Source organism: Dasypus novemcinctus, chromosome 11, assembly GCF_030445035.2.
Source record: "Dasypus novemcinctus isolate mDasNov1 chromosome 11, mDasNov1.1.hap2, whole genome shotgun sequence".
NCBI lineage: Eukaryota > Metazoa > Chordata > Mammalia > Cingulata > Dasypodidae > Dasypus > Dasypus novemcinctus.
In genome coordinates this window covers 61,053,124-61,080,588 of record NC_080683.1, presented here as the reverse complement: position 1 = coordinate 61,080,588, position 27,465 = coordinate 61,053,124, and the positions used below count along the sequence as shown (strand labels likewise).

Genomic DNA, 27,465 nt, shown 5'->3' with positions numbered 1-27,465 from the left:
CTGACAACAGAAGCGGACAAAGAACACACAGCAAATGGACACATAGAACAGACAACTGGGGTGGGGTTGGGGGAAGGGGAGAGAAATAAAATAAATCTTTAAAAAAAAATAGGTAGAATATGTTACCTCGATTCGTATAATTCATATCAAAGTAGACTTGCATTTTAATGGTGTCCAAGGATGGATTTTTACTATCCAAAAGCCGAGTCACACAGAGCTAGAAAAGAATAGTCCATTAATACTTCTAGTACATTTTTCTGAAACACTCAGGATTATTTTCCAAAGTTAGTTTCAAAAGTAAAGAGGCACATCAAAGCAATGATTCCTGATATTTATCCACCAAGAACACTTTTTATTATTATTTTTCTCTTTGAGGACTTCACACTTCATAGTCTACCTAATAAATCACATTTATTTAGTAATAAATTGCTTTCCCCTGAGTTAACCACTATCACCACACTAATGTTCTAGTCAAAGGCAAAAACTAATATTCTAGTCAAAGGCAAAAAACTTGACAATCTAAACAAGGATAAATATCTAAATATGAATAAATGTGCCGTGAACCTTATAATTATGTCTAGAGCTGCTTTAGAGTACCTCATTACTATTTACGTGAGCCTTGAGCACTGCTTCTTTGTTGATGCTGAAGGTCACATCCATTTCATAAAAAGCTGCTGCAGCCAACATCCTCTGTTCATGAAATTTCTCTGCTGCTGCCATTTTTTGAAAATTCCTTCTTCTGGTCTGGTTTTCCCCATTTCCCCCAACATAGATGACTCAGTCTTTTCTGCCTTGTCCTTTAAACTGGATGATCAACCAAGGTTTTACTCTTTCTTTTCTTTTTTGCACATTCTCACCCCTAAGGCTTCATATACTGTAGCTGGCAGGCAGGTTAGCAGCACCACTTTCACACCCACCTCCCCCAGCCCCGGCCCTGCTTGGTTGGGCAGGGACAGGAGACTGCAGAAACAAGGGTGAAGAATGCAGGAGTGAGAATTGGAGGTCCTATTTTTACGGAAGTCTAGGAACCTGGATCTCCTAGGTAGGGAAATACTGTTCTAAAACCAGACTTCACAAATAAAATTATTAGCTCGTCCACATGAATTTTAATTGAGAAAAAAGGAAACTATTTTTATCGTTTGAATTATGATATACTTTGCCAGTTTATGTGGCTGTCATATTAAAAGTATATCAAGAAAAAAAGTATATTGAAGGGGAAAAGGATGCAGCTCAAGTGATTGGCTCCCGCCTACCACATAGGAGTCCCTGGTTCAGTTCCTGGTGCCTCCTAAAAGAAAAGAGCAAGCTCATGCTACAGGCAGGCGTGGCAAGCTGACTCAACAAGAGACACAAGAAGAATAACACAATGAGAGACACAACAAAACAGGGAACAGAGGTGGCTCAAGCGATTAGGCACCTCCCTCCCATATCAGAAGTGCCTCCTAAAGAAACAAGGAAGACGAACAACACAGCAAGTACAAAGAGCAAGGGGGTGGGGAGAAATAAATTAAATTATTAAAAAGAAAAAAAAACGTATATTGAGGAAGCTGATGTGGCTCAGCAGTTGAGCACCTGCTTCCCACAGGGCAGGTCCTGGGTTTGATCCCTGTTGCCTCCTAAAAACAAAAGCAAACAGCAAGCAAGCAAACAAACAAATGAAAAAAAACAACTCGGGGGAGCTGATGTGGCTCAGTGGTTGAGTGCCAATTTCCCAAACACGAGGATCTGGGTTAAATCCCCCAGCCCTGATACCTCAAAAAAAAAAAAAAAAAAAAGTATGTTGAGTTTGATTCTTTCCAACTTAGTAGAGTTGGAGGAAAAAGAGGAAAAGTTCTTTTTGAACCATGAAAAGGGGAAAACATTTTCTATCCTCCTTGATTCTCCTCAATGGCTTTTCAGTAAAATTTCTGACCACTACAGTCATTTCCCCTATTGCACTACAGCTAATAACAAGTTTAAGATAACATTTAAAGTCAGCAAATAAAGTTCCAGCTCTAGCCTGCCCTTAGGAATCATGGAGTCTCTATGGCAGAATTGCCCTAACAACATAATCTTCAGCTCCAAGCTTCCAAATCTTTTCCTAACATTTGCAGCATCTGCAGATAGACCTGCACAGAAGATGGAAATGATGAAAATTTCTCCAGCCCCTTTCTATGAGCCCAGAAAATGTCCATATAAAGTTTACAAAAGCTTGCTTCATATGCTTTGTGTGAAGGAGGGAATTAAATTCATTACGCCCAAGAGAAAAAAAAAAAAAAACTAACGTGAATTTTTAGAAAATTAAACAACTAAATCCAGTGATTTCCATGAAAACACATGAAAAACATTAAAGATGTCTAAAGTCCTTGTCTTCTTTAGGTCTCAAACTTGTTTGCAAGCACATGTACTTGATTTCCACATATGGGTTATTTTGCTTTGGTTTCAATTTTTCCTTTAGAATTGAAAAACGTGATTACATTGAATCAATTATATTGATATGAATCTTAATTTAGTACTACAAAACCTCACAGCATATAACAGATCAATTAATGTCCCCAATGTAACATTAGATTAATAATGAGATGTCTCCAAAACTCTGTGGCAGGTACCGCCACCTGCCCACCCAGTATTCATGTCCCTCTTTCCTTACTAACAGAGTCCCTTATTGTTTTGGGGCAAATATTTGTTCAGTTGAAAAAAAGAAAAAAAAAATCAACATCCCAGGTTCACTTGCGAAATCATAATAAAATCAATAAACTGGAAGCACATAGGAGGGCTTATGGGAAAACTAGCATTTACCTGATAGAAAGTAACAGACTCCACTGGCACACACATTGCACTTTGTCCTCCCCCTTCTTCCTGCCCACAGTGGGAGTAGCTATTTTGGGAACAAGGGGAACAGGAAGCCTGGAAGTACTGCCTGTGTATTTTTATGAGAAAAAAAAATCCCTCATTCATTTGCACTACAATTTGGTGGGATTTTGCTTTACGTAGCTAAAGGCTATGGTGACTAATGCAAACATATTTATAATTGTGAATAAATAATTCCAAATTTGAGAACTGTTGAATAATCACCTTAACAAGTTTCTGCACATCACTTTTTATAAGGGTTCTATCAATGTTAAAGCCATTACTTGGATCCAAGACAACAGCTTTCACCTGAGAAAAGAAAAAGAATCCATTAATTAATTTTATTAGTTTGTGTGACTGTGAAATAAGTTTAATATGTTTCCATTTAACACCTGCCTCTTGATTACTCAGGAGTTGATTCTTCAGGTATTTTTCTTATTACCCAATTCATCATCTTCAGAGGTTGAAAAAAGGAAACAACAAATATCAAATTTTAAAGAGGTGCTAGAAAAATTATATAGGGAAACAGGGTGAAAGCAATGGCTAGATTTTAGATTGGATAATTATTTCAAAATGTTATTTCACTTTTATTGTGTATTATTAATCAAAAACAAAAAGAAAGTGACCAAGGCAATAAGTAATTTTTATAAGAGCAAACAAAATACATGTTAAAAAATTCCATCATGGGGGGGGAAGGATGCAGGGAACAGATGAACATGGGAGATTGTCAGGTACTTGGCTGAAACTATAATGTTGAGAAAACTCTTTAGAAAATAAAATAAGGAAGGTTTATCTGTTTAAGGTGCTTATTGGGGTGCATCTGGCACAGGGGCAGGCTTGTAGGGACTGTGTCATAGTGTTATATCATTGGGTGGAGAACCATACAATGTGTGGGAAGGTGTACCCCCATCCTGGGAAGGCCTGATGTTCTCAAACAGTGGGAAGGGTGTCTCTTCAGAGCATTGGTGGCTCCCAATGTGGGAGGAGAGTCTAGCGTGTCTAGCCCTCAGCATTGCTGCAAGTATCTGTGAATCTGGTCCTTCAGTGAAGCTTGGTTGTCACTGTGGGCCCTGAGGGGAGGTGGAGAGAAAATAGAATAGATAGAAGCAGGGTAACTGGGGGCACTGGAAGTGTTCCACAAGATCATGCAATGATGGATATAGGACATGTTAAATCTCACCAAAAATGTATAAAAGTCTATAGGCTAAAATGTAAACCATAATGTAACTGAAAATTTAGAAAATTGTACAGTCTAAAATATAAACCATAATGTAAACCAAAATGGAACCATGTTTGGTAGCTATGTGTCAATATCTGTACATCAGCTAGAGCAAATATAACGTGAACATGTAAAAAAATCATTGCTGGGGAAGGGGGAAAAGGGTTTGATGCTGGATATATGGGAGTCCCCTATATTGTATATGTGACCTTACTGTGATCTAAAACTTTTTTGAAGACAAAATTAAAAAAAAAAAGGATGTAGACAACTGAAGGAATGAAAGAAATTGCCTTGCCATTGTACATACAGGGCATCACCTATTACAGTGATAAAGGGCAAAATGTCAAAAACAAAGTTTTATGATATTTTTCATTTTTTAATACCCCAATTTACTTTTTACTTTATTTTAGTTTTTCTAAATTAGAATGTATTCTATTTCTAATCTTTAAACCTATCATTGCTATTTCATTTTCCTACTAATTGAGTTTGGCAATATATTAAGCTTCATTTTTTAAGAAGTTTTGGACCACAGAGGGGTTCAACTATGGCAGGGGAGGAACATTGGTGTGCGGTGTTATTGATGGAGGACACATGGTTGGGAGGGAGCTCTCCAGGGCATGTATATACGGTATATAAAAATGTTCAGATATTTGTTGGGTATTTTCGTAGTTGTTACAGTTACAAATGACAACTGAGGGAGTGCTGGGTTCCTAGCTAGGGAGCTCTGTCACATTCCTCAATCCCCCAAGCAACAATCCCCCAAGTACAAGGGCAAAGAACAGTGAAGAAGTATGCTCCAGTGATGAGCCCTTGATACTGATGACTATGCTTATGAGCCTGTGTGCCTGAAATTTCAATTAGGCTTAGAGCTGCAGGTGCCTATGAGTTACCTCCTGAGAGCCTCCACGTTGCTCAAATGTGGCCATTCTCTAAGCCTAACTCAGCATGTAAATGTATTACCTTCCCCCCCAGCGTGGGACATGACTCCTGGGGATGAGCCTCCCTGTTGCTGAGGGATTACTTCAATCACTAACTGGTAATGCAACTAGAAAAAAGACTTTGAATAAAAGGGGGAAATGGTAAAGACAAATGAATTTATAAGGCTAAGAGTCTTCAAAAAGGAGTCAGGAGGTCATCAGACGGGTTGTGCTTAAGCACGCCTCAGCAGGATCCCAGAGACAGCCAAGGTAGATAAAACCCAGGTACTAGTGCTCCTGAGGGCTATGGAGACACACAGGTTCTACAGTCATGGCAGATGGCTCTGGAGTTCAGTGCCTTGTCAGTGGGCCCTACTTTGGAATTTGTGTTCCTGAGTGTGATAGAGTTGGACTCAGATATGACCTTTCTACATATGCCTGCCACTTTTACTGAATCTGTGGTTGATATTGGTGTACACTCAGGAGACTTGAATCTCTGGACTGGCCATGTGCCAGCTGGGCCCTGAGCCTCAGCAGAGTTGCAACTCCTACTCTCCTGTGTTGGTTGGTCTTACCCAGGTCAGCTAACAGAGGTGAAGATGGGGAACTGAGAGAGCCTATAACTGTAAGCAAGAGAATCACATCCATCAACCATGTGTGATCTAAGCCCCTTCTCAATATAGAGGTGGAGTGGACATCACCATCCCAGGGTCCACAGGATGGAGGAATAAAATATGGATTAGAGTGGACTTAATGGTTCTACTATAGAACTATTGTGAGTAGTAATGGAAGGAATTGTAGCATTGATGTGGAGAAAATGGCCACAGTAGTTGCTGAGGGCAAGGAGAGGGAAGAAATGTTATAAGGGGACATTTTCGGGACTTGGAGTTGTCCTAAATGATATTGCAGTGACAGATGCAGGATATTATATATCCTGCCATAACCCACTGAATGTACTGGCGGGAGTGTAAACTACAACGTAAATTATTATCCATGCAGGGTAGCAGTGCTCCAAAATTTATTCACCAAATGCAACGAATGTGCCACGATGATGAAAGAGATTGTTGATGTGGGAGAGTGGGGTGGGGTGTGGGGTATGTGGGAACCTCTTATATTTTTTTGATGTAACATTTTTTGTGATCTATGTATCTTCAAAAAATGCAATTAAAAAAATTGCTACAGAGGAAGCAAACATTACTGATGTCTCTAAAACTCAAGACCTTCTGAAACAGTCTTTATAATCAAGAATTGACATGCTTTATAGATTTTTTAAAAATACTGTTTATTAACTTCTCCCAGGATTTCAACATATTTTCAAATGAATACAAACTAGGAATGCTTCACTGAATTTTAAGGGAAAAACGGGCACCACTTAAATTTTTAATACAGGAGTAATTCACAAAAATGTTCATTCTTACCATAAAAGCAACCAGCGTTTCAGAAACAATCTCTCCATTGGCAGCACATTCTTGTCCTATTTCTCGAATGATATTCTTTATAACACTTTCTGCCTGAGTGGGAGGCATTCTGGCTAAATTAAACAATGATTGATATTTTAATAGTTGTATTTACACGTTTTCCCTGAATTTTCTCCACTATTATATTTCTAGAGTCATAATATTATTAATTGACTTATTAGTATTTAGTTGTTAGTATCTAGCCCCTCCTGTTTTTCATTAGTTTGTTCATTTTTAAATGAAGGACTATACTGACAACAGAGAGAATGGTTAAGATTCTAAATGACTGAAACATTTCTCTTATGACCTAAAGGATGGTAATCAGGAAGCGGACTTGGCCCAGTGGTTAGGGCGTCCGTCTACCACATGGGAGGTCCGCGGCTCAAACCCTGGGCTTCTTGACCCGTGTGGAGCTGACCCACACGCAGTGCTGATGCGTGCAAGGAGTGCCCTGCCACACAGGGGTGCCCCCCCCACCCCCGTGTAGGGGAGCCCCATGCGCAAGGATTGCGTCCCATAAGAAGAGCTTGCCCAGCACAAAGAAAGTGCAGCCTGCCCAGGAATAGCGCCACACACACGGAGAACTGACGCAGCAAGATGAGGCAACAAAAAGAAACACAGATTCCCATGCCACTGACAACAACAGAAGCGGACAAAAAGAACATGCAGCAAATGGACACAGAGAACAGACAACTGGGGCAGGGGAAGGGGAAAGAAAGAAATAAAATAAATCTTTTAAAAAATTATTTTAAAAAAGGATGGTAATCACTGAAAGTAATTGATATGATTTTTTAAACTGAAAAAAAAAAAAACTAACCAACATTTGGGGGAAAAAAAAATAGAAGGGGAAACCCAAACCCCAAATGTAATAGGTGGCAGAGTACCACTTGAAAGGGGAGGAATTCTACCCCATTCACTAAATGAACTTTCATAATTACAAGAGCATTTAGGAAGATCTGAGCAAGATCATCTAAACTCGTTTTTCTGCACATCCAACAAGGAGTTTAGACTCCTGATAAAATTATGAAATAAAAAAATCAATATATGAGTGTTATACACTGGGGAGACAGGAAAAGGAACTCCTGGCTTTAATTCCATTTATTATAAACCGGGAAAAGGTGCTAGATTTTTTTAACAGTTATCACATTTTCTGCTTTTCCTAAGTATCAGTAAGTGAACACAAGTAAACTTAGCATGTAATCAATATCAGGGACAATATCAGGCATTATTAGTGTTCAGGTGAATGGGTAAAAGCAGCATTTGGCATTTGTCAAGTAGAACCAGAGTGCCTGGGTCCCATCATTAACCCAACCATTTTCTAGATGTGAGACCTTGGGCATTTGCTTTACCTCTCTGGGAGGTGATTTCCTAACCTGAAAAATAAAGACACTACTACTAACCTCCTCCCAGAGTTACTATGAGGATTAAATGAGTTCTATACATTTAGTGGTTAGGTTAGTGCACGGCCTAAGGTAAGCACTTAAAACAACAGTTGTAACCAAATACTCAAAGAATGTTAGCTACGGTTATTTTCTAAACTTGGCTCTGAACGGATGGAAGACCTTCTATACTGTTTTTCTTTTATAACAGTTTTCAATTTGGTACTGACAATCATAGGGCGGTGAAGCCCCATATGCAAAAAGAACAAACAAAAAATACCAGGTCCAAAATCACCACCTGGAGTGTACACTGCAGTTCATTAGTTGCATTGCCTTCAAACTGGACGTTAGGAATTTGCTCCCCCTCAATATTAGCCAGTGTAGGTGCAGGTTAAGAATAAATATTAACAATTTAACGAAACTTTGTAATTTTTTTTACAGCACATGTGGTCGAAACGCACACGAACGCCTTTTCCTGACCTCTTCCCAGCTTTACGACTTTATCGGGCACTTGCTATGTGAACTAAGCGTTTTTCACTGATGGCCTCAATTCCCTTTCCACTCCCCACTCCCATAGGCCTGCTTGAGGTAGGTAGGTAGGGTAGGTAAGTGGGTAGGTAGGTAGGTAGGTGCCTTAGCGGTGGTAGGTAGGTAGGTTAGGTGGGTAGGTAGGTAGGTAGGTGCCTTAGCGGTGGTAGGTAGGTAGGTAGGTAGGTGCCTTAGCGGTGGTAGGTAGGTAGGTAGGTAGGTAGGTAGGTGCCTTAGTGGTCCCGCACCAAAGGTGGAAGGGAGGCCGAGGGCAACCAAGTGATCGTGACAGGCTCGGTGCGCGCGCCCGTGTGCGTGTGCGCGCGTGCTGCGGGACAGCCTACTGGGGCTGCTGAAGACGTTCCTTAGTACTCTCTCCCACTCCACACCCCAAAGTACCAACTCCCCGGAGTCCCGGCCCTTGTGGGTTAAGAGCCGCGCGGAGTAGAGAATGGAAGGCTCAGGCGCCCGCCCCATGCGGGCTGGAGGTCTGACCTGAAGGCCTGGGCTCCTCGGGCGGGAAGAGTCCGCGGTTGCCCCTCCGGGCGGTCCTGACTGACGTTGAGTCTCCAGGAGGTGGAACGGGTCCTCCGGCAGCCCGGGCTCTGCCCGCCGCCCGCCGCCCGCCTCCTTAAGGACGCAGAGCCTGGGGCGGGCCAACCACGGACGACAAGGAGAGCCCAAACCGAGGGTAGAAGAGTCTGCCCCGAGGCCTCTGCCGCGGCCTCCGGGGCTGCTGGGCGCCGTCCTCGGAGGCCGCGTAACCATGGAGACCGAAGACGCGGACCCGCAGGGGGCGGGGCGGAGCCAAGGTCGGGGAGATGGAGCTGTCTTTCCTCAAAGTATGGACGGGTCGAGCTCCAGAAAACAAACCAGAAAACTGAAGGGTCCAAGTCTGGGTAGAGAAGGGCAAGTTTACTACACCTCAGTGGTTAAGGGTGTCAAATACGAGATTTCTTAAAGTGTATTAACTTGCTAGTATGGGAACTTAAAGGGCGTTTAGGAAAGGTAGTGAGGGATGGAGGGAGGAGCCACTTCATAGAGCACAGGAAAACGGAGGGGTTATATACTTGAGAAACAAAGTTCTTGTGAAAGTATTTAGTTTAGTTTTGTTTTTTTTTAATGCAAAAAGGATCGCAGTTTTCTTTCATGTTCTGTTGTTCAAAGTCTGTCGTGGGATGGTACAAGATGGTAGAAGACTGCACATTAAAAAACATAAGGAAACATCCTTGCCTGAAGTTGGAATAATAAAGTTTTGTTCCTCAAAAATAACGTTCCTTAGGTCTGTCAACTGACATAAAAATATGAAACAGGGTCAAATAGACATCAGAGCATCAAAGAATATATTTTTAATTTCAAAAAAGCTACTGCCAGTAATTTTCTTAAATTACAAATATGCAGAATATCCTTTGCTTAAATTCCCAGGTTACTCCCCACTCCCATTTGTGTTGAAACGAATCAATACAAAAACCTCAAGAATGTACAAGTCATAGTAAAGAAAGATTTTATTTAGTTTCCTCTTCTAGAAAATTTTTCTGGAATATGGATGAAGCTTGTGCAAAAAATAGATGTTCAGAATATTAAGATTTATAATAGCAAATTATTGGAAATTTCAACACTCAATATTTAAGACATTTAGATTAAATAAAATACTAGGCAGACATTAAAAATAATGTTCACAAAAACCTTAAGTAGGAAATGTTTATCTTATATTTTTAAAAAGTCAAATACAAATTTATATCCTCAACTACATTCATGTACACACATGAATACTATATAAAAAGTTTATATGGCAATTTACCATTATCAGCAGTGTTTTGATCTAAGAATAGAATAATGGGAAAGTTATTATCTTTATTTATCCTTTTTGGTATGTGTAGACTGTAATAATAAATATATATTAACTTATGATTTGTAAGATGAAATAAAGAAAAAATAATGGGGAAGGGGGTAATGGCTAGCTGTAGAGAATGAGCCCAATTTGTAAACTGTAAATATAAAAATAACCAAAGTGAAGGCAATGTACCAAAATTTTAACTGATTATAGCTGGGAGATGAGATCACTGCTGATTTCTGTTTTCTTCTTTATATTTTGGCATGTCTATCAACATTTCTTTGTGTATGTATTACTTATAAAATTAAATATTTTTAAGATGGTGAAAATAATATCACCGTGTTAACTATAATTCTTAACTAATGGGAAAATCCTGCTACAAACACCTCTTGAGGGTGTCTTATATTGTTAGTTACCTATTGATATCAATTTTCTTCTCCTCTCCCTTACTAATGCTGATTGTGTTAAGGGCGATAATGTTCTCTGCTGGGAAAAAAAAAGGTATCTCAACCCTCCTTCAGCTGGAGGTAGCCTATGAAACAGTGTTGGCCAGTGTAATGTAAGTGGTATCACTGGAGGGTTAGGAAAAGCCCTTTCATATTATGTCTATTTCCTTCTCTCTTCTTTTGACTAGAAAAAGAGAATGTGCCATCTGTAGCTCCAGCAGCCTTATTCTGACCATGAATATGAAATCACTTTAAGGGTGACTGAACAGAAATCTAAAGGGAACCTGAGTTCCTGGTGATATTACAGAGCAACCAATTCAGCCTTCTTGACTGGCTACCTCCAGACCTTTCATAATATAAGAAAAAATAAACCCCTATTTTGTTAAGCCACTGTTACTTGGGTTTTTGCTGTCTTCAGCCAGACTCAACCCCTTTCTGTTATCAGAGGTATAACTCTGGAAATAATATTTAGCTTTTTGTACATTGAATTATTGGCCCTATTTCTTCCCTTCTTCCTGCATCCACACACTTGCCAGGGACTTGGTAGGGAATCCTTCCCTACTACTTGACTTTGAGCTTAGCCCATTGTTTTGGCCAATGGGACGTGGTGCAAGTGACCATGTGCCAGGCCAGAGCATAGGCCTTAAAAGACCCAAAATTTCTGCTTTCCCTCTTAAGCCAATAATTATCTCCATGAAAAGAACATACCCTGGTTAACTCTTTGGCCAAGGAAAATAATGAGAGGCATATGGAATAGAGATGCCTCACCTGATTTTTCTGTGAGATACAGAGCTGCCTAACTGGGTCTAGCTTAGATCAGCCAAACTCCAGCCAACTTATGGCTATGTGGTAATAAGTTATTGTTTTAAACCACTGAGTTTTGAAGTATTTTATTATGCAGCATTATTATCTGTAAAACTTTCTGAGGTCCAAGATCTTCATGTATGAAACAGAGATAATGATATCACAGTACAATGTTGTGAATATAAAATGAAGTAATCCTTATAAAGCACAGTTTCTGGCATAGATAAATGGCATAAACAGATGGATCAATAAATTTTATATACTATTACTACCTTTATCACTATTATTATTAACAAAATCAAATATGAAAATATAGCTCATACTCCTGTTATTTATGGTAAATCTAGTTATAAAAAGAAATATGGAGGAATTTGAGTGCATCCTTATAATGGCAAGAATTACCTTGTTCTGAGGGGAAAGAGAGGAAAGACTAGGTGGAACATGGGGCATTTTGGGGACATTGAAATTGTTCTGAATGACACTGCAATGACAGATACAAGCCATTATACTTTTTGTCAAAACCTATAAAAATGTGTAGTGCAATGTATAAACTATAATGCAAATTATCGACTATGGTTAATAGAAATGCTTCAACATGTGCTCATCAATTGTAACAAATGTACCACACTAATGAAAGATATTGTTAATGGGGAAAAGTGTGAGGGGTAGGGTGTACAGGAATCCCCCTACATTTTCAAAGTATCATTTATGTAATCTAAAGCTTCTCTAAAAATAAAAAAAAGGGAAAAAAAGTAAGGGAGAGATTAAGATATTCTAAGATAAACAAAAGCTGAGGGAGTGCATCAACACTAGAACTGCCCTGCAAGCAATGCTAAAGGTGAGGCAGGCTAGTTTAGGGAATGAATAGACAAATCTGGGACCTGGCAGAAAACTATGGCCATGAAACACATGGCCATGGGAACTATCCCTGAGGGAAAGACCCCACAAGAGGGCTGCTGGAAGAACCTCCTGCGAATTCCCATTTGGAATGGGATTTCAACAGGGATCAATGAAAAGCTTCCAATATTCTCAACGGGCCTTGCCATTGGGTCCCCCAGGGGAATTGATGGATGGGGTAGCCAATCAAAACAGCAAACAGCTGGGATTCCTCCCCCAAACATTAACAAGGTGTGAGGTAATCAATGGGTTAAAAAGCAAGCGCAGAAGCTAAATCAGCCTTTTTTACCTTTTGCCCTGTTTTTGCCCTTTCTCGCTCTGCTTGGACCAGCACAAGTAGACATGAGGACTCATAATCTGTAATGGGAATTTGTGATCTGTAATGGGAATTTGTAATTTGTAATGGGGACTTGTAATTTGTAAATCAGCCCTTTTTAACCCTTTTCCTCCCTGCCTGGACCAACCCACAAGTTTATCTGAGACCCATAATCTGTTAATCTCTCCCATTTCTCTTCTCCTTAATAAACTACTGACCTAACAGAACTGGTGTGCTCTTAAGTTCTTTTTTTTTGTACCATAGCCAAGAACATAGAGAAAATCCAGCAGCAAAGGGAGCTCTTCAGATTGAAAGGAAAGGACACTAGATAATAGATGAAGACAGCATAAAAAGATAAAGACCGCTGATGAAGAATCTAAAATGCAAAAGCATAAAATGTATTGCTAAATCCATGGGTTTGTTTTTTTAAGACTTATTTTATTTATTTCTCACTCCCCGACCCCAGTTGTCTGTTCTCCGTGTCCATTTGCTGTGTGTTCTTCTTTTTTGTCTGCTTTCTGCTGTTGTCAGTGGCATGGAAATCTGTGTCTCTTTTTGTTGCATCATCTTTCTGTGTCAGCTCTCCATGTGTGCAGTGCCACTCCTGGCAGGCTGCACTTTTTCTCGTGCTGGGCAGCTCTCCTTATGGGGTACACTCCTTGCACGTAGGGCTCCCCTAAGCAGGGGACACCCCTGTGTGGCAGGGCACTCCTTGCGAGCATCAGCACTGCATGTGGGCCAGCTCCACACGGGTCAAGGAGGCCCGGGGTTTGAACTGCGGACCTCCCATGTGGTAGACGGACGCCCTATCCACTGGGCCAAGTCTGTCTGCTTCCCAATCCATGGTTTTGGACATAATGTATAAAAATATAATTTGTGATAAGAACAACACAAAGGTGGGGAGGACAAAAGTGTTGAGGAAGACTTCATTATTTGAAGTTAAATTGGTATCAAACCAAATAAGATTGTTACAGATCTAAGATTTTAAATTTATACCCCATAGTAACCACAAAGAAAATATATGAAGAACATACATACATAGAAGGAAATGAGAAGGGTTCTTTACAAAAGATGAAATAAATAGTCAATAATGGAAGAAGTGAGGGACAAAAAAGGTATAAAACTTAACAAATAACAAGTAGAAACATGGCAAAAGAAAATTATATGTTATCAGTAGTTACTTTAAATGTAAATGGACTAAATTCTCCAGTTAAAAGACAAGATTGGCAGAATGGATAAAAAAGCATGGCTCAACTATATGCTGTTTACAAGATATTCATCTTAAATTCAAAGGCATAAGTAGGTTTAAAATGAAAGGATGGAAAAAACATTCCATGCAAATAGTAACCAGTAGAGAGTGGGGCAGTTATAATAATATCAGATAAAATAGAATTCATGTCAAAACTGTTGTAGGGGCCAATGAAGGACACAATATACTGACAGAAAGACATAGCAATTATAAGTATATATGCATTTAAAAGCAGAGCCCCAAAATATTTGAAGCAAATTTTGACAGATTTGAAAGGAGAAATAGATGGTTCTACATTAATAGCAGGAGACTTCACTACAGCACTTTCAACAATGGATAGAACATCTAGACATAAGATCAATAAAGAAACAGAGGACCAGAACAAAATATATTTTTGAATTATTTTTTTAAAGTTAATAGATCACACAAAACAGAACAAATTTTAAACTAACCAGACCTAGTGTACATTTATAGAAGGCTGTATCTATCTATACTTGCAGAGTGCACATTCTCTTCTAGTGCATGTAGACCTTTAGAATAGACATGTTTGGTCACAAAGCAAGTGCCAATAAATCCAAAAAGATTGAAATCATACAATATATTTTCTCTGACCACAATCGTAAGAAGCTGGAAATCAATAACAGAGGGTGAACTGGAAAGTTCACAAACATATGGAAATTAAACAAGATGCTCTTAAACAGCCAGTGGGTCTAAGAAGAAATCACAAGGGAAGTTAGGAATCATCTTGAAGTGAATGAAAATGAAAACACAACATACCAAATCTTATGGGATGCAGCAAAGGCAGTGCTGAGAGGGAAATTTATCCCCTAAATTTATTTATAAATTTATTTATAAATTTATTTATAAATTTACTATTTATAGCCTAAATAGTAACATTAAAAATGAAGATCTCAAATCAGTGACCTAATCTCACATCTGGGGAAACTAGAAAAAGAAGAGAGCACACTAAACTAGTAAGCAGAAGGAAGAAAATAACAAAAATTAGAATGGAAATAAATGAAATAGAGAGCAGAGAAACAATAGAGAGAATCAACAAAAGAGAGGTCATAACTAAAATCAGAAATGAATGGGGGCCATTACTACTGTATTCACAGTAATAAAAAGTATTAAAAGAGGATTCCATGAACAATTGTATATTAACAAATTAGATAACTTAGATCAAATAGACAAATTCCTAGACACACACAAATTACCCAAACTAAATAATAATAAAAGACTTTAACAAACCAATAACAAGTAAAGAGATTGAATCTGTAGCCAAAAACCTTCTAACAAAGAAAGTTAAAAGAGCAAATAGACTCACTAGTCAATTTGACCAAATATTCCAAGAAGTAACACCTATCCTACTCAAACTCTTCCAAAAATTTAAAGAGGAAGTTACACTTCCTAATTCATTCCATGAGTGCAGTATCACCCCACTACCAAAGCCAGATAATGATATCACAAGAAAAGAAAATTACAGATCCCTATCCCTTATAAATACAGATGCAAAAATCCTTAACAAAATACTAGCAAACTGAGTCCAGTAGAACACTAAAATAATTCTACAACATAGTCAAGGAGAATCTATTCCAGGAATGCAAGGTTGTTTCACATAAGGAAATCAATCGATACACCACATTAATAGACAAAAGAAGAAAACACATAATCATCTCAACATAGGAAAGGCACCTGATGAAATCAACCACCCCTTCTTGGTAAACACACATAGAAAACTGGGACTTTGTTAAAGGACATACATGAAAAAAAAAAACAAAAAAAACACACAGCTAATATCAAACTCAATGGTGCAAGACTGAAAGCTTCCCCTAAGAAAAGGAACAAAACAAGGATGCCCACTGTCACCACTATTATTCAACATTGTATTGGAAATTATAGCCAGAACAGTTAGACAAGAAAGAAATTAAAGGATACAGATTGAAAAGGAGGAAGTAAATTTACCCTATATGTAGATGATGTGATTGTATATATATAGAATCCCAAAGAACCTACAAGAATATACCAGAGCTAATAAATGAATTCAGTCAAGGGCCAGGATACATGATCAAGACACACAAGTTAGTGGTGCTTCTTTATACCAGCAATGAACAATTCAAAAATGAAATCAAGAAAACAATTCAATTTATAAGAGGAAATAAAAGAAAAAAACTTGATCAGAAGAATAAAATTAGGGGACTCACATTTCCTGATTTGAAATCTTATTACAAAGCTACACTAATCAAAACAGCATGGTACTAGCACAACAACATACATATAGACAAATGAAATTGAACTGAGAATTCAGATATAGCCCTCACATCTATGGCCAATTGTATTTTCACAAGGGTATCTAGTCCACTCAATGAGGAAATAATAGTCTTTTCAACAAATGGTGCTGGGAAAATTGGATATCCATCTGCAAAAGAATGAAGGTGAACCACAACTTCATACCATAAATAAAAATTAACTCAGAATGGATAAAAGCCCTATATACACACACACACACACACACAAAACTATAAAATTCCTACCAGAAAACAGAGAAACATCTTTAGGACCTTGTGTTAGGCAATGGTTTCTTAGACTTTATACCAAAGAATGAAGGATAAAAGAAAAAATAGGTAAATAGGGCTTCATAAAAATTAATAACTTTTTTGTATCAAAGAACTTTATCATGAAAGTAAAAAACAAAAACAAAAACAAAAACCCTACAGAGCAGGAGGAAATATTTGGAACCACATATCTGATAAGAGTTGAATATTTAGAATATATAAAGAAGTCTTACAACTCAACAACAAAAAGGCAAATGAAAAATGAGCAAAGGACTTGAAAAGACATAACTCCAAAAAATATATACAAATGGATAAAAAGGACATGAAAAGCTGGTCAAAATCATTAACCACTTGGGGAATGCAAATCAAAACTATAATGATAGACCATTTTACACCCATAGAAAGGCTATTATTTAAAAAAAACATGCTACTTTACTGGAATTGTAGTTGGTGTTGGGGTTTAAGATATATTTAGGGGATTTGAATCTCTGGACTGACAATATGATAGCCAGGCCCTGAGCCTCAACAGACTCCAGCTCCTACAGTCGGATTTATTGGACTCACCTCACTCAGCTAAGACGGAGTTGAAGAAAGACAACCACCACACCATGGAGCCTAGAGTGCCTACAACTGAAAGCAGGAGGATTGCATCCAGTATCCATGTGGAATCTGAGCCTCCTCTTGACATAGAGGTGCAACGGACACAACCAATCCAAGGTCCACAGAGAAAAGGTGGCATTGGAGTGGGAAAAGTGGACATTGTAGCTGATGGATATGGGGAATGGCAGGAAGAGATGAGATGTGGAGGCGCCTTTGGGACTTGGAGTTGCCCTGGATGGTGCTTCAGGGGCAATCATCGGACATTGTAAATCCTCCCAGGGCCCACTGGATGGAATGGGGGAGAGTATGGGCCATGATGTGGACCATTGACCATGAGGTGCAGAGATGCCCAGAGATATACTTACCAAATGCAATGGATGTATCATTACGATGGGAGTGAATGTTGCTGGGGGGGGGAGGGGGGAGTGGTGGGGTTGAATGGGACCTCATATATTTTTTTTAATGTAATATTTTTACAAAATCAATTAAAAAAAACAAAACAGGAAATAAATATTAGAGAGGATGAGGCGAAATAGGAACATTCATTGACTGTTGGTGGGAATGTAAAATGATGCAGCCCCTGTGGAATCAGTTTGGCAGTTCTTCAGAAAGTTAAGTATAGAGTTACCATATAACCCAGCAATCCCACTTCTAGTTATGTACCCAAAAGAATTGAAATTAGGAACTCAGATATTTTCACACACTATTTACACATTATTCACAATTGTCAATATGTGGAAACAACTCAAGTATCCATCAACTAATGAATGAATGAACAAAATGTGGTATATACTCACAATGGTATATTATTCAGCCATTAAAAGAAATAAAGATCTGATCCATGCCACTACATGGATGAACCTTGAAGACATCATGTGGAGTTATATAAGCCAGACACAAAAGAACAAATTTTCTATGTGTGTTGGAAACTGAGGCACAGTGGCCTCTCAAGGAGAGACGGGCTGTCTCCATGTTGGTGCTGTCTCCTTACGCTTGCACCTAAGGAATGCGGTGATTGGGAGTTGCCGGTAAATGGGTTGAAGCTATTAAAGGCTGAAAGACAAGATGAGCTCATACCTTTTGTAATGAATAGAACACTTAGACTTAGTACCTTGAGATAAGATTTTTTTCTAAAATTCCTTAGACTATAGGTAATGCTGATAGTTAATACACGTTGCTCCTTAATGTCACGTAAGCTGTGTTTGTGCTAGGTCTGTGCTTATTGGCACGTAGGCTATAGTGGTCTTGCTTGTAGACATGTACACTGTGGTATATAAAGAGCCCCTTGTAATCAGTAAAGTTGTCTGTTGAGTCTGAGGAGTTATTACTCGTAGACCCCCTGATCCCAGCTCTTTCGTTCTTTCTCCTTGCTTCCTTCTCCCAATCTCTCTTTCTTTCATTCCCAATACCCTTCTGGTCCAAATCGCCAACAAATGTGCTCATTAATAAGAAATAATTAGAACTAGAAAATTCATAGAGTCAGGAACTAGAATACAGGTTACCAGAGGCCATGGTAGGGAAATAGTAGTTAAATTATACAGTTTCAGTTTGGGGTGATGGAAAAGTTTTGGCACTGAATAATATATTTGAATGTGATTAAAAGGGGATATTTCATATTGTGTATATGTTACCAGAATAAAAATTTAAAACAACAACAACACACAATACCACCATAGAGTTGTATAACACAGTGAACCTTAGTGCAAACTATAGACTACAGTTAATAGTATAACTATAATGATATTGCTTCATCAATTGTAACAAAATACCATACTAATACAAAGTTAACAATAGGGAAAACTCTGTAGGTGTGTGGGGGGGTTGTATATGGGAGCTCTATATATTCTGCATGGTTTTTCTGTAAACTTTCAGCTTCTGTTATAAAAAAATATATATCAAAAACAGACATTTCTGCAGGGTAGATATACAAATAGCCAATGAGCCCATGAAAAGATGTTCAACATCATTAACCTTTACATAAATATAAATTAAAGCTATGAGATACCATTTCACACTGTTTTAGTTTGTCAAAGGGCTGCCAGTGAATATAATGAATGCAACTGAATTTTATGCTTGAAGATGGTTAAAATGGGAAATGTTTTGTTGTATATATTTTAGAATGATAAAAGTATACAGAGTTCATCATAAAATGTGAAAATATATGTTAAAATGTATTTGTAAAAGAATAACAAGGTATGAAAGGAATGTGAAACAAATAAACATGAATCTATGCATAAAATGATTAATTCCACAAACATGTTAACAGTATTAGTCATTTGTTAATGAAACTATAGACAGTGGGGTTTTTCCTACTTTCCTGTTTTCCACGATTTCCATAAAACCATGTTACTTTAAAAATGGAGGGGAAACGGACTTTGGCCCAGTGGTTAGGGCGTCCGTCTACCATATGGGAGGTCCGCGGTTCAAACCCCGGGCCTCCTTGACCCGTGTGGAGCTGGCCATGCGCAGTGCTGATGCGCGCAAGGAGTGCCGCGCCACGCAAGGGTGTCCCCCGCGTGGGGGAGCCCCACGCGCAAGGAGTGCGCCCGTGAGGAAAGCCGCCCAGCGTGAAAAGAAAGAGCAGCCTGCCCAGGAATGGCGCCGCCCACACTTCCCGTGCCGCTGACGACAACAGAAGCGGACAAAGAAACAAGACGCAGCAAATAGACACCAAGAACAGACAACCAGGGGAGGGGGGAATTAAATAAATAAATAAATTTAAAAAAAGAAAAAAAGGAAAATATCCCAATACATAATTTTTAAACTTGTGCATTTAGTATTTGAATCTCTAGATGAATTTTAATATTGTAGATGTGTATCTAATATTTGCATATCTAATATCTAATATTGAACCAAAATTGCTTCAATATGCAGTCAGCCTCACCTTGCCAAATCTGTCAAACCACCTCAATTATCCACTCAAATTGTCACACCTTTCATCAAACTAATTTTAAATGGAGTGCAACTCTAGCATGAGATTGAGATTTCAGGGAGAATGTATAGTATTTTTGTGACCTAACTGAAAATGTATTTGTTTTTCAAGGTTTTCATCTGTCAGTGAAGGATTTAAATTGATGTGTTCTCTCTTTCTAAATGGAATAAAATCTTGTACTTAGAGTATTTATTTATAATAGTTACAGATTGACAAAAATAGCTATTAAGAATGTATGATATGCCCAGCATTAGCCTAGTAGCTGGGGATAGAAAGATAACTGAGATTGGGTGCCTCCCTGTTCCTCTCCTCCCAAGCTCACACCATAGTAAAGCGGACAGACATGTACACGATAGGTGACATGAGTAGGGGAGCTTTGGTAGGGGCCTGCATAGAGTGCACAGGGGCCCAAATGAGGAAGTGATGAATACTATTGGGTAGAGAAAGACTTCACTGAATAGGGTGACATTTGAACTGTCTTGAAAGGCAAAGTTGGGTGAAGCAAGTGATAGTCTGAAGATTTTGAAGATTTTGTGAATCCCAGAAAAGATCATGTCCTTAGAACAAATCCATTCCTGTAGCTGTGAGTCTCTTATCTTTTATAAAAACCAACTCATTTCTGGCATTTTGCTCCCAGCAGCTTTAGCAAACTAAAACAAGTAATCAAATTAAAGGATGCAGTGTCAGCTAAAATAAAGCACAGTATGCCCAAATGTGAGAATCATTTGGAAGGGTGAATTCAGGTGCAGCAGGGTGTGGGCAAAGTATCCAAAAGACCTTTCTACAGTGATGGAAATGGTCTATATCTGTTCAGTGCTGTAGGCACTAGCCACATAAGACTAATGCAACTTAAGAATTGAATTTTAATTTCATTTCTTTTTAATTAATTTAAATGGATCAAGACCTAAACATTAGAGCTAAAACCATAAAAGCCCTCAGAGAAAACAAAGGGGGAAATGCCACAATCTTCGATTTGTTAGTGGTTTCTTAGATATGACACCAAAGGCAAAAGTAACAAAAGAAAAATATATAGAAAAGGAACCTTGTCAAAATTTTTAAAACTGTACATCAAAGGGCACTCAAGAAAGTAAAAAGACAACCTATAGAATGGGGGAAATAATTGTGAACCATACATCTGATGATGGTTTAATATCTAGCATGTATAAAGAAACTGGCATAATTCAACAACAGAAAGACAATCCAATTAAAAAAAATGAATGGAGGACTTGAATAGAAATTGCTCTAAAATATATATACAGGGAAATGGATACGGCTTAAGTGATTGAGCTTCTGCCTACCACGTGGGAGGTCCTGGGTTCAGTTTCTGGTGCCTTCTGGAGAAGATGAGCAAGAGAGTAAGCTAGCATGATGGGCTGGTGTGGCAAACTGACTCAACAAGATGATGCAACAGGGAGACACAAAGAAGCACAATGACAGACACAACAAAGCACGGAGTGGAGGTGGCTCAGGTGATTGGGTGCCTCTTTCCCACACAGGAGTTCCCAGGTTGTTTCCCAATGCCTCCTAAAGAGAAGATGGGCAGACACAGAGAGCAGACAGTGACCGCAAACAACAAGTGGGAGGAATCATTCAATCAATCAACCAAGTATATATACAAATGGCCAATAAAAATATCTAAAGCTGCTTGACATCATTGGAGTCCAGGGGAATGCAAATCAAATCCTAATTTATACCCACTGAATGGCTAGTATTTAAAAAAAATAAAAGTAAATAATAATTGGTGGCGAGGATGCAGAGAAAGAGGAACCATTATACACTGCTGGTGGCACTTTGGAAGAGTACAACTACTGTGGAAATCAGTTTGGTGGTTCCTCAGAAAATTGCAAGTAGAATTACCATATGATCCTGCAATCTCATTTCTAGATATATACCAAAAGAATAGAAAGCAGAGACTTACTTGCATACCGATGTTCATAGTGGTATTATTCACAATTGGAATCAACCCAAGGGTCCACCAATTGATGAATGGAGAAAGAAATTGTGGCATATAAATACAATGGAATATTACTCAGCTGTAAAAGGAATGAAGTCCTGACACATGTGACAGCATGGGTGAACCTTGAAGACATCAAGTTGAATGAAATAAGCCAGATACAGTCAAGTATTATCTAATCTCACTTATATGAAATTCCTAGAAGAAGGAAGTTTCATAAAGAAATACGTTGGTTTATGGTTAACAGAGGTATGTGGGGGGGGGGTGGGATGGGAGAAAGGAATTATACCTTAATGAGTGAACAGTTTCTGTTTGAAATGATGAAAAAGGAGGAGTAATGGATGTCGATGATGGTAGCACAATATTCTGAATGTAATTAATACTACTGAACTGTACACTTGAATGTGGTTAAATTAAAATGGGAAATTATGTACTCTATATTGGTCACTATAATAACCAATGGCCACTCTGGGCGTGGCCAAGAGAATAAAACAGGTAGTCCATTGGGTGTTTGTAGAGAAGGAGTAAAAATGGAATTAATTGCCTAGGTAACTGTTTTAGTCAGGGTTCTCTAGGAAACCAGATTTTTTATAGGAATTGTCTCATGTGACGGTGGGGATGGGCAAGTCTAAATTCTGTAGGGCAGGCCTCAAGTCAGAAACTCTGATCAAGGTTTTGGAAGACTTCCCTAAGGGAAGCTAGCTGGCTGAAGTAGAGATATTAATCTCCCTTCTGACTGCTGATGTCATCACTTCTCCTTTTAAAACCTTCAACTGATTGGATGAGACTTCTCTCTTTTTTGAAGGCAATCTCCTGAATTAACTGTAAATGTAATCAAACATAGATGCAATCTACTTACTGCTGATTTAAGTACACAAAATGTCTTCAGAGTAACAATCAGGCCAGTGCTTAGTTGACCAAACAACTAGGCACCATTACCTCACCAAATTGACACATGAACTTAACCATCACAGTAACCTTTGTGGTTTAATTATTTTAGAAAACCTAACAGGGGATATAGGAGGCCTAAGTAACATCCCAACTCTATATCCTATACGCTATTATTCAAATCCGTAATAGCCCAGATGAGCTCCATGTGTAGACTATACGGAGCAGTACTCCAGAATGGAGGACTCCAGCAAAGCTCAAGCTGCATGAAGAAATGGAGTGGGAAAATGGGTCAAACAGACCAGGATAGAGCTGAGTTTACCAACTGTGGAATTTCAGCAGATCCACCTGGTAGAAAGAAAGACTAGTGTTATCACATTTCTGTTATTCAGAGAAATGAAGCTGAGGTCTGTGAAGTCTAAATATTGAGGAATCGTGAAACAAAAAGGTTTCTGTTGGGTCATCAATGCTGTAACTAGAGTTGTATTCTTTCTGGGTGGCTAGAAGTTCAAATTTGTGATATATACAGAGTGTATGAATGAGTTACTATTAAAACTAAATGACTATCTTTACAGGAAAAGTGCTGCGAGTGAATACTGCCAAAGCCTGATTTTCATTCCCAGAAAGAACAATAATGTTATTGCCCTCTTCAGAGGTAAGCATAGCTCCTAAGAAGGAAGAAAACCTCTCCTGCTGTCGTAATGACACCTTTCATACAAAAATCAGTGCAGAAAATTGTTTCCAAATTCAGTCTCAATGATATATAATACATGACAACTGCTCAAATAACTTCAGTGATACCTGTATAGACTGCAGTGGTCCTTTTCTTACTCATTTGCAAGGGAGCCACCTGCTGTTAAAATAGGATCCTACAACTACAAATTCTTACATTTTTTTTCTCCCCAACTACAACACTGCAATAAGCTAGTCCATAAATTCGTAGGGAAAAGTAATCCACAGCATCTTGTCTTTTGTGCAAGTAAGAGAATATTCGTCCAACCCTTTGCTTTTGTGTAAAAGCAAAGGTCCCAGTCAATTTCCTTCTGAATCTTTGTGTTCATGCTAGTTCCTCCACCTGGGATGTCTTCCTGAACTTGTCTTTGCCTGTCCCAATGCTACCCAACTTGCAAGCTCAGCTCGTCCTACCTCTTCTGGGAAAACTCTGTCACTGCTCCAGCCCACAGAGGCCGCTCCTGCTTGAATCTCTGAGCAGCCTCTGCAGCAGCACACCTATATTCCATTTCCTATATATAATATATATATATATATAATATAACCCTATTCTGTTTCATGGGGATATATACAAATAGCTAGCATTTACCATATGTCAGCACTGTTGTAAGCACTTAACTTACTTAATTCTCATATTAACTCTGTGAGGTAGTTACACTTATAATCCCCAATTTGCAAAAGAGGAAAATGAGGCATAGAGGAGTTAAAAATAAATAAATAAATAAACAAACAAACAAATAAATAAATAAAGCTTGCCCAAAGTCAACAAGGCTCATAAGCAGAGGAGCCAAGATTTAAACTTGGTAATGTGACCCCAAAACCTTGCAGAGGACAAGGACTACATCCTAAATTTTTTTGTGCTCCTACAGTGCCTGGCCTAGGAACAGGAAGTGAGAGTTTCCTATGTAGTGAAACAGAATCTAAAGGTTCTGTTTCCTGCATGAGGGTCTGCCTCCTCCACAGATGATGGTCATTGGAGATGGTCACTGTCTGGGGGAGATGCCTCCCCTTTCAGCCCCTCTCTTCAGGAATGAAACCTATTCTTAATCTCAATTGGACCACACACAAAAAAGTCGAACATTAAAAAGCATAAGTTATTTTGTATATAGTAGTAAGTAGCCACAAACTCCTTTGGTTGGAGTATCAAGAGATGAAAGAAATTCTCACACCAGTGTGCTTAATTATTAAGGGAAGCCAACAAGATGAATGGACTCTGGCCAGGGGAGCAGCCAGCTAAGATTATGTGCACATGGACTAGGGGTGGTGATGACATTCATTTTGTTTCCAGATGCTGTAGTTTGTGGAGAAAACGTGGTGGACAGTGCATTTGTGGTTGCTTCTACTGATGCTGCTTCCAAACTCATTTGTCCACTGCTGCCAGGAACATGATTATCTTGAGGAGACCCAGACCCACAACTGAAGATGCTCAAAACACTGTTCATTAATTTGTATCAAATGCCTGCTTATTTCTATTTAAAAACAGCAACAACAACAACGAAAAAAACAACAACCTAGTCTGGCAACAATGCTTTACCAAGAAATTTCTTTTCTGGAGCTTGACCAGAATATCTAGTCTTGTGTATTATAGCAATCCATTCTAATATAGCACACCCCTGATCGTTGAGAAATAATGTATCAGCCACATCTCTTTTATAGGTGGAACCATTTTATAAGAAAACCTTTCTTAAATATAGATATCTATAGTATCTTCACATAGAGCAAGGGGCCAGTAAATGATGGCCTGCCAGACTAATCTCGCCTACTGCTTGTTTTTCTATGGCTTGCAAGTTAAGAATGAACTTTACTTTTTTAAATAGTTGGGGAAAAGTCAAGAGAGGAATAATATTTTGTAACAAGTTAAAATTATAAGAAATTCCAAATTTCAGTGTTCATAAAAAAAGTTTTATTGTAACACAGTTATGCTCCTTCTTTTACATATTGTCCATGGCAGAATTGAGTAGCTGTGACAGAGACATATGACCCACAAAGCCTAATGTTTCCTAGTTGTTCTTTTGCAGTAAAAGTTTGCTGACTCCTGATATCCTGATACAATGTAATAGACCCTATTACTTTGATGTATACACTATGTTTAAATCATCTCAGCAGTCATTTCACAGATGCCTAAAGAGGTTTTAAACCATTTGAATGAGACAGGGCATGAGCTAAAACCCATGGGGAAATTACTGAAGCTCTATAGGTCTTAGTTACATCACTTAACCAAAAGATAGTGTTGACGTCATACAGTTGTGGAGAAGAAATAATGCATTTAAGGGCTCAGCACACTCTCTGGTGTATCATAAATGCCTACCTGATGCTGGCTATTTTATTATGTAATTATATCATTATTACTATTAAAACTCAGATCTTCTGATCCAACCTAGAACCCTTTTCAATATAATAAACTGCCCACCCCCAAACAGGAATAAGTTATAAAAATTGATTTAAAAATATTACTGTTGTTTTATTCAGACTTGAGGTAGTTCCACCCACTCCCCAGACATCTGATCCACTCATGTCCTCGAGTTTCTACCAAGGTGACATCATAATGATCACAGATGGTCCTTTGGGAGGTAGTATCATTTACTCAGGAAGATCCTACAACCATTTCACCTCTTCTGATCTGTAAAGTGAGGATAAGAATGCTTATCCCATGTAACCTGAATCTTAAAAGAGATAACAGATATGAAGGAACTTGGAAATGTGAAATGCCTTTGCAGTAAAATTATTGCTCTATGAGGCTTTTGTAAAAGTAGGGGATTCCTAAAAGCATTATCAGTTCATAGGCTAACTAACAGTTTTATCATTACATGAACCATGACCTCAACATAACCTTTAAGTTTTTATTCCTTGATTTGGAGAAGAGCAAGCTATCCCCAGCCCAGAACTTTGGACTGGGTGTGCGGGTAATGGCAGGGAGGGGATGTTGTCAGCAGAGGAAGTGAACAAATGAAGGAATTTCTGAAGCTTCCTGCTAGCTGTATACATAGGCAAGGCCAACCCCTGTGTCGCTCTCCCATGGGCCTCCTCTTCCTCCCTCAATGTGTCTTCTTTTCTTCCACATCTTCCTTTCTCCTCCTGTTTTCCCATCTTGTCCTTCCACCCTCATCCCCACCTGTCTCTCCTCTCTCACCTCGTTGTAAAGGATGTTACTTATAAGTAGTTTATAAATGGATAAATCATTTCTGTTCCATGTCCTTAATTTTATGGTCATCCACTACTGTAAATTGTTATGTTACTTGAGAAGAAAGAAGTAGGACTTTGTTTGCGAAGTTCTTTCACATGTGTTATTTTGTTAATCCTTAGGGCTTCCCAAAACCCCATTAGAATTCACTGTTCCAAATTACAAAAGTGAATAATGAGGGAAGCAAACTTGGTCCAATGGATAGGACATCTGCCTACCACATAGGAGGTCCTTGGTTCAAACCCAGGGCCTCCTTGACCCCTGTAGAGCTGGCCCATGCACAGTGCTGATGTGTTCCCTGCCATGCGGGGTGTCCCCCACATAGGGGAGCTCCGTGTGCAAGGAGCGTGCCCCGTGAGGAGAACCGCCTAGCGCAAAGGAAAGTGCAGCCTGCCCAGGAAAGGCGCCGCACACAGGGAGAGCTGACACAACAAGATGACGCAACAAAAAGAAACACAGATTCCCAGTGCCACTAATAAGGATAGAAGCCATCGCAGAAGAACACACAGGGAATGGACACAGAGAGCAGACAATGGGGGGAAGGGGAGAGAAATAAATAAAATTAAAAATAAGTGAATAATGAACACAAAAAGTTTTTATCCTATTATTTTTCTTAAGGGGCAAATGTCTCTTGAATAAAAAGAAGAGTTCCCCACCCCTGTGGATTTGGCATTGCTTGGTTGACTTAGTTCTTTATTTTCTGATTCTGCTGAGGGCATCTTTCTCTGATCCATTTTGGAGATATTCTTAA

The 27,465-nt window shown here is 38.8% G+C and overlaps 1 protein-coding gene across 7 annotated transcripts in view; it reads right to left on the bottom strand.

Annotated features, from left to right (window-relative positions):
- Positions 1-9,110, bottom strand: part of CFAP206 (cilia and flagella associated protein 206) — a 45,788-nt gene extending 36,678 nt beyond the window's left edge. Inside the window, exons 1-5 of one of the 7 annotated variants that reach the window (XM_071218591.1) lie at positions 8,825-9,080; positions 6,384-6,496; positions 3,055-3,138; positions 2,779-2,899; positions 127-217 (exon numbers count right to left, since the gene is read on the bottom strand). In XM_071218591.1, the coding sequence (XP_071074692.1) occupies positions 127-217; positions 2,779-2,899; positions 3,055-3,074 (232 nt within the window). In that variant the 5' untranslated portion in view covers positions 3,075-3,138; positions 6,384-6,496; positions 8,825-9,080. Of the gene's footprint in view, positions 1-126; positions 218-2,778; positions 2,900-3,054; positions 3,139-6,383; positions 6,497-8,824 lie in introns of all 7 variants that reach the window. The other 6 variants (XR_011650092.1, XR_011650093.1, XM_004454495.4 and 3 more) reach the window with 6 other exon arrangements.
- Positions 9,111-27,465: the final 18,355 nt, after the last annotated feature.